At 37.0% G+C, this 7,973-nt stretch overlaps 1 protein-coding gene across 5 annotated transcripts in view; it reads right to left on the bottom strand.

Moving 5' to 3' along the window:
- Nucleotides 1–1,527: 1,527 nt before the first annotated feature.
- The window catches only part of Stambpl1 (STAM binding protein like 1), a 44,092-nt gene continuing 37,646 nt past the window's right edge, over nucleotides 1,528–7,973 (bottom strand). For 4 of the 5 annotated variants that reach the window (XM_046456780.2, XM_058583234.1, XM_058583236.1 and 1 more), the window contains 3 exons: nucleotides 3,538–3,650; nucleotides 2,577–2,676; nucleotides 1,528–1,868 (listed from right to left, as the gene is read on the bottom strand). In XM_046456780.2, coding sequence (XP_046312736.1) covers nucleotides 1,812–1,868; nucleotides 2,577–2,676; nucleotides 3,538–3,650 — 270 coding nt within the window. In that variant the 3' untranslated portion in view covers nucleotides 1,528–1,811. Of the gene's footprint in view, nucleotides 1,869–2,576; nucleotides 2,691–3,537; nucleotides 3,651–7,973 lie in introns of those variants that run through there. The other variant, XM_058583237.1, reaches the window with a different exon arrangement.

Below are 7,973 nucleotides of genomic sequence, written 5' to 3'. Positions count from 1 at the left end.
TTTAAAATGATCCATGCAGGTAAAGTGGGTAGTATTCTAATTAGATTCTCCAAAATAACCAATGGGGGGTAGGGAATGGAAAATATTCTAATCAGATACTCTAATCAGAAAATGAGGTAAGGTCTTCAATCAGGTCCATATAGAGAAGAGAACACCCCACAGTTCAGGATATAAGACTGTAATATCCAGACACTGGGGCCTTGAGCCTCTCTCTCTTGCAAGGCCCACTCCACTTTACATAATGGAGCATTACCTTCACCTTCAATAAATCTGTACTATATCTGTTACTTCTGTGTGTCTTGCTCAATTTTCTGTTTGGGACACCAAGGAGTTGGACTTCAACTGGACATCCCAATGATAACAGTACTGTGCATGTATACATGAACTGTTCAGACACCTCAGATATAATGCCAGGAGGAAAGCAACAAGTGGGATAGCTGTGGTTGAGCATATTAGACACGAGGAATAGAGGACATTAGATAGGATTAGTTTTACCGGGTTGGAAAGAAATGGAGATCCAAGAAGAGACAGTAAAACTATTGGAAGAGTTGGGGTTGGGGGAAAGAAAGCTAGACTAGAATCAGCTAAGACCCCAAAGGATAAGAAAGGGAACTAAGCAGTGGCCAAGTATGGTTCATCAAAGCTAGGGCAACCAGCTCAGGATTTCCCCAGGTGCCTGGGAGCAATTTCTGCCAAGACTGAAGTGGTGCATGCAGAACTGGTGTTCATGTCCTCAAAGTAGTCAGCATTATCACTTTCACTTTTCTCTTTTCATATTTGTAGCTGAATTTTTTCCACAATGTTTCCATTCTCAGGTTTTCCTCTAGCAATCTAATTTGATAAAAGTATACATAAAACACCCATTACTTCCATTTAATCTGCACCTTTTGGTCTAGTAAGTGCTTTCATTATCTAAATCACAGACACAAATGCTACAGCAAGCCTCAGCAGTCCATGCCACTGTATTTAGGCCACCTCTTCTCTGTGCACTAAGGTAAACATAAATACTTCAAATTACAAGTATCTTTCTAAATTGTTTTCTTTTTAAATTTATTCTGTTTGGCTAAGTATTGTCAGTTATCTCATCATATGCCTCATGTTTTTCTCCCTGTCACCCCTTTTAACTTTTACGATAACAGGTTCTGATTTTAGCTGAGATCTTTTTGTTGCTGTTGTTCCTCTTCTAAGCTCCTCTGCTTTTACTCTTCTAAATCAAGTTAATAAACCCTCTTCTGTCCCAGGTCCTCTGACACCTGATCCCTGAGTTGAAGCCCGCCACCTCATATCCTACAATGATTCACTTCAGATATGACTCTCAGTCTGGGATTTGATAACACTGAAAACACAGGATGGGCTCTGCTGACTGCAGCCATGTTTCTTTTCACAGGAAAGCAAGAAACAGTTTGCTGTACAGACCACCTGCACACAGAATTTGTTTGGAATTACATTTTACATGATTTTTTTTTTTAATATAGCAAAACACCTAAAGGTCTGAACATGTATGCAGAGATCCCCATAAACACCAACCATTTTTTAATTTTTTTTATTTTTTGCAGCACAATTTATTATCTGGTGATAGTATTTGGGTACATTAATAGGTATTTGATTTAACACCATGTGACTTCTCTTAAGACAGAGCAACCCAAAAAAGAAAACTTCAAAATGTGCAAGAGCAATAAATATCAAACTTTCTGGTCTAAAATGTATAAATATAAAATATCAGTAATTTCTGGAAACATCTTAAGAAAATCCAGCCACCACATGTCCATGGGCAGATGTCTGGTGTTGATGGTGCTTATATTCGGAACATATCACCTCAGATCCAACACAGTTATTTTTATGTCTTTAACCAACACGTGTTTGCATATCTAGGAAAGAAAAAATTGGTTTTACATCATAATGTTTCACAGATGATTCTCTTTAGGGAGGAAGCGCAGATTTTCTAATTGAAAAAAATTTCCTAATTAAAAAAAATATTTCCAACTAGAACAAATATGAGGTTTTATTCATTTTCAACAAGAAAATATTTACAGATTGCCAACTAATTTCCATTTTAAATAAATTCTGAGCTCTCTAATGTTTCTCTAATATTGTAGCCATAGAACTTCTAAGCAAGCAGAAAGAAAAGATGTAGTCAAATAATGTATTTTGGGGCTGTACAAAGCTATCCAAAAGTACAATTACAGTTTTAATTGGTTAATTGGTTATTAAAAAATGATTCATCCAAATGAAGCAGAAAGAATTCATGAGACACTTAAGATCATTATTTTTGTAATAACCGTTTGCTTATTTTGACACTGAATAAAATGTTTCAACACCACACAAATAAACAAATATAGAGGTAACTTTATGCATATCAACCCTACTACGGAAATCCTAACATTTTGTTATACATAAAGTAATAGAAGAAATCAAAGAAGTACAAGATTGGTTTTCTGTGCTAAAGCTCTGAACTAAGCAGTATAGTGTTTCACTCCATATCACACTGCTATTATTTTTCTCCTTTAAAAGAGAATTTGGGTGGGGGGATAATAACAAGAAAATACCTGCAAAAGTAACTAATACTGTGTACTCACACTGAATAGTCTAGGGTCCTTGGTGTGAGGATGAAAGCCCTTCTTCTTACAAGCAGAAACCTCAAGCATGCCAGCATTGGTGAGCCTGAAGATGCCAGTGCTAAATTTCAGGGTCAAAAAGAAAAAAAAAAAAGGTATAAAATTCAGGACCACTCGGGATTTCCAGATGCTTTACTTCAGTGACACAGCATACATAGTCCCCAAATGGGACAGAGGAAGAAAACACAAAAAAGAAATTCCACTGTGGTTTTTCTAAACCAGTATTTCCCTGACTGGTCTAGAGGAGAGAAACCTACGAGGAAGTAACACCTTCAGGACCATAATGGGTCAGGCAGCTGTGCTGTTGTGTGAAAGATCAGAAGAAGATCCCCCCACAGAGGAAATTACAAGGGGGAGATATTTCTAATTTTTCTTATAATGGTATTTATAGCAACAGCAACTATTTATTGAGGGCTTGCTGTGGTGCTCAGTACTAGGCTAAGAACTGTACATACGCCATCACCTAATATCACCTTCTCATCAATCCAGGATGGGCAGACACTCACAGGGGTCAGGTGTCTATCCTATGACATAAGGGTCAAGTAAGGACTCCAAAATACATTTGATTCCTATGACCATACTCTGCAATATCTGATCTCCCCAAACGAGGGACATTTTGGAGGTAATGAGCCTAAGTCTGTGGAATTTCTTGTGATAGGACATAATGCAGTAGAAATAGGTTCTTGAAAATCAAACTGCAAATAACAGTTAAGTGTTACCCACTTCAAGGTCTTATTAATCAAGGAAAGAACTAGGATTTTACCACTGAAAGGACCTTCAAAACCAAAGGCTGCAGAGATACTAGCATATAAGAGCCAGCTGCTACCTATTCTTTTCCCCAAAGACCACAAGCTATGTGTAGACACATATGGACCCAGGATCCCAAAGCCTTCCTTGGGCTCCCCTCCATAGTTATACTTACTCTTTATGCTTTGGTGAACAAACAATGGCAATAGCCTCTGGTAACATGAGCTGATAGGAACAGTGAGTGTGAAGATCAACGCTGGATAAGAAAGCAGTTTGGGTGGGATGTGTCTGTAAAACAGAAAGAGGACAAACTTATTAGGGCAGCTGAGGCTTAGCCAGGGCCATAGCCTATTCAAAAAAAAAATTCTATTGATTTTTTTATTTTATTTTACCATCATTATTCCAATAAGGATGTTTTTCCCTGTAAGGTAATGGGGATTGAATCCAGGGGTAGCTTAGTCCACCATGGAGTTACATCCCCAATCTTTTTAACTGTTATTTTGAGACAGTCTCACAAAGTTGCTGAGGGTCTCACAAAGTTGCAGAGGCTGGCCTCAAACTTGCAATCCTTCTGCCTTAGCTTCCTGAGAGATTATAGGTGTGCACCACTGCACACAGCCGAATAAGGATTTTTAAAAATATTTTGCTGACATCATCTTTCCTTTTATGCATTCCTATTATTTGCTTATTTGGAGTAACTACGATTTTGAGAAGTGGCTCCCAAGTCTGTTATCTACTTCCTTCTTGTTGGGAAAGAGCTAGAAAATGACTTGCCAGAGGATTTAAATAGATTATCATTTGATCATCAAAACTCATCCATGATACTTATTTTATTATTTCAATTTTATGTATAAGAATCCTGAGACTCAGGAAAGTGTAGTAACCTGGTTAGTAGCTGGTAAGGACTGGAGACCTTGGACCACAGATACTTCTATGCAAAACCATGGAAGGAACCTGTTCACTGAATTTTCCACATTACTGTGTATCCTTTATGGATCACCATTCTCTGTAAACAGAAAGGTGGGAGTCTGTAGATTGTTGAAGGTGTTTGGGGTCATCATGCACAGCAACTGAATATTCATATTAAGAGAAAGAAAAGGAGAATGCAAATCAAAAGAAACCTTCCAAAGTTCCTGGCTAAATAAAAACTTTGGTTTATCAGAGGCAAGTGAGAGGTTCATATGTGAATAAAAAAATAAATGCATATATAATGACTTAAAAATTCACATTCAAACCTAATGACCCTTGAAAATGGAATATGACAATTTTATTTATGAAAAAAACTACTTTGATGCACACTGTCTGGGTCTTGGCTCCATGACTCACTTGGTAAAAGACACAGGGAAGATCACATAGCCTCCTCCTGCTCATTTTATCATTTATAAAAACGTATGAGAATCATTTTCTTGGTGGGGTTGTATAAAGATTAAATGGAATAATCCATGTAAAATTCTTAGAATAGTGCCTAACACAAAGAAAGGAGCCAAAGTCATTAGCTGTTATTATGACTCTGTTCTTGTTATTTTAATGTTGTCATTATTAACTAAGGGCACAGGCCCATAATAATAGCTTAATGCCTTTACACAAGCAGGGTATGTGGTAGAAATGCAAGATTCAAAACTCTTCTCTACCTATTTATAGAATAAAGGTAAAATCACATGGTTATTTATAGAAAGATACACGTTCTGCAAGGAAAAATAATTCTTGGTCTATAAAGAATCACATAATTACCAGACTTTCTGTGCGTAGGTGTGTCTGTGGGCACATGTGTGTGTGTGCATGCATGTGCTACATATTGACCCCAGGGCCTCATGCATATTAAGCATGTGCTGAATCATTGAGCTACATCCCCAGTTCTATCCTAACTTAAAGAACCCAAATATTCAGTAGGAGCATGAATACAAGGTTTAAAGCCTATTATCTGGGAATGCTTTCTTTGAGTAACATAGTGTTTCCAATGTCTTGGTGAGAAAGTAAGTAGTCGTCAAAGGAACAATTGTGCTGTGGAGGCAGCAGTTTGTCAAACAGGCAAATCTCATTCTGCCCATTAACTTATTTTCAAGAATGTACCCAACATGACTCTCTGAGCCTTTCATGTCTGCCAACAGGAGTCACTTCTATCCAATGAGCACAGGTCTCCTGGGAGGGTGGTGTGGCCATTCCCTGAGTCCATGGAAACAACACTGATGATGATGATGATGATGATGATGGAGACAACGATAATAGCTGCAGATGCCATTTACAGCAATTGAATAATGTGCCAGGCACGGAACTAATCACTGACTGAGAATTATATCATTGAATTCTCACAATAACAAGACGAGATCAGTGCTGTCATTATTCTCATTTTCTAGCTGAAAAAACTGAAGTAAGCTGGAGAGCAACTCCTTGAAGCTCATTAAGCTAGTCAAGTCCAGAAATCTAAATTCTATTCCAGGTCTGTCTGATTCTAATTCAGACTCTGTTTTCTATGACTAATTTAGATCTGAAAAAGAGATCTGGAATTGGTTACTATTATTATGCTCCGTCAAAACCAGCATAAAAATGTTATTGCAATCATTGAGATTTAAAAATGTAACATATTCCTATTTTAATTGAATCACAATTTGATACAGAAAAATAAATTAAGTAAAAGTCCTAGAATTCTATAATTATGCCAAATTCATTACTTAAACAATCTAAATTCATTATGGCATGCATTCTATATACAGAAAATTATAGGGAAAAAAAAGCATGTGCTTTTAATTTGGAAATTGCTTTAAATAGTCACATTAAGAGAAAGAAAAGGAGAATGCAAATCAAAAGAAATCTTCCAAAGATAAACTACCATTGACTTGTCAATATAATGTGTGGTTTAAAAGACTATCATTTTTAATTTGTTACAATTTCTATACTTCAATTTGTTTTGCTTTAAAGTACATTTTTGTACTTAGGTTAAGCTAAATATCAACTTTAAAACAGAGCAATTTTCAAGCACACAGCAAGGCTTTACAGGTAGAATGGGAATACAGTCTCCTCTGTGCTCCTAAATCACATAGTACCAAATACTTGACATGTGTCTGTGTATGTTGACCCTACTCAGTGCTTCTCTATAAACAAGAATACAAAATGATCACATCATTTTTCAGGGACTCTTGCCATCATCCAAGCTGTGCTCTGGAAATCTCAGCAAGCATGGGATGACTTGTCCACACACTATGGTTTGAATGATGGTGTTCTCTCCAAAATTCTTGCTGAAGCTTAGTGTAACAGCATGAAGAGGTATGGCCTTTGGGAGGTGACTATTAAGTAACAGCATGAAGAGGTATGGCTTTGGGAGGTGACTATTATGTAACAGCATGAAGAGGTATGGCCTTTGGGAGGTGACTATTAGCATACTTCTAAAAGGGCTCAAGATTGAAGGGAGTGCTATCTTGCTCTTCTGCCTCTAACGTGTAAGGACCTAACATCAAAGCACCATCTTAGAAGCAGAGAGCAGCCTCATCAGATTCCAGTACTGCCAATACCTTGATCTTGGACTTTCCAGCCCCTAGAACTATTAGAAAGAAATCTCTGTTCCTTATAAATTCCTCAACCTCAGATATGTTGTTATAGCAGCATGGATGAATTAAGACAGTATCCCAGGTCCAGCTTAGGAGACCAAATGGAAAAGACAGAAAAATAAAGTATCATCACCAATAATAACAGTCACAATTTTTTCTGAGCCCCTAGAAAAATATGCTAAGGAATTCATTAAGGATGAATCCAATTATTATGATCCCTATTTTATGGATGATAAAATTGATGTTCACATTTCTTAAGGAACTTGCTGAAGTTCCCACAAGTAAATTCTTAGCAGAGCTGAGATTTAAACTCATGTTTATTTGATTTGCAAACACTTTCCTGCTCCTATGACGGCCTTGTGGATGGTAGAACCCAATGTTCTTGGTCCTATCCATTAATCCGATTCCATGGCTGTTTACACTGTGATATTTTCTTTCCTGCTCCCAGTCTTTCTCTCTCTTCTTGACCTATAGGGGCAGTGCAGTGAAGTAAATGGACCCTATCTGATATATACAAAAGCTGCTTAAATGAAACATCTTCAGAATTTTTTTTAGATAATCTAATGTAAACCCATAGAAAATATTGTAACTGCTTAGTCAAATCTATAAAAAAAAAAAAATCTGACTAAGCCTCCATTAGACTATGTGAAATCATCAGAAAGAGTCACCTAATTTCCAAACGTTTTAGGTTTTCTTTCTCAACTATGGATGATACAATAAATAAATAAATAAAATACCCCTCTTCAAATCCCAATTTGAGCGGGCTATGGAGGCACATGCCTGTTAATCCCAGTGGCTTGGGAGCTTGAGGCAGGAGGATTGGAAGTTCAAAGCCAGCCTAAGAAACTTAGCAAGGCCCCAAGTAACTTAGAGAGACCCAGTCTCAAAAAATAAAAAGGGCTGTGGCTGTGGCTCAGTGGTTAAGCACTTCTGGGTTCAGTCCCCGGTACCAAAAAAACAAAAAAAAATCCATATTTGACAGATTTATATACAGCTTAACACTGAATTAGATGCTTTAATATAATAGCATTTATTATACTTAAAAAATACAAATAAGCTATTTAAGTAA

This window comes from Marmota monax, unplaced genomic scaffold, assembly GCF_021218885.2.
Source record: "Marmota monax isolate L192 unplaced genomic scaffold, Marmota_monax_Labrador192_F-V1.1 WCK01_AAM20220418_F8-fsc00166, whole genome shotgun sequence".
NCBI classification, from domain to species: Eukaryota; Metazoa; Chordata; class Mammalia; order Rodentia; family Sciuridae; genus Marmota; species Marmota monax.
Note: the sequence above shows the minus strand (reverse complement) of the source record. Positions and strands in the feature narration are given on the sequence as shown.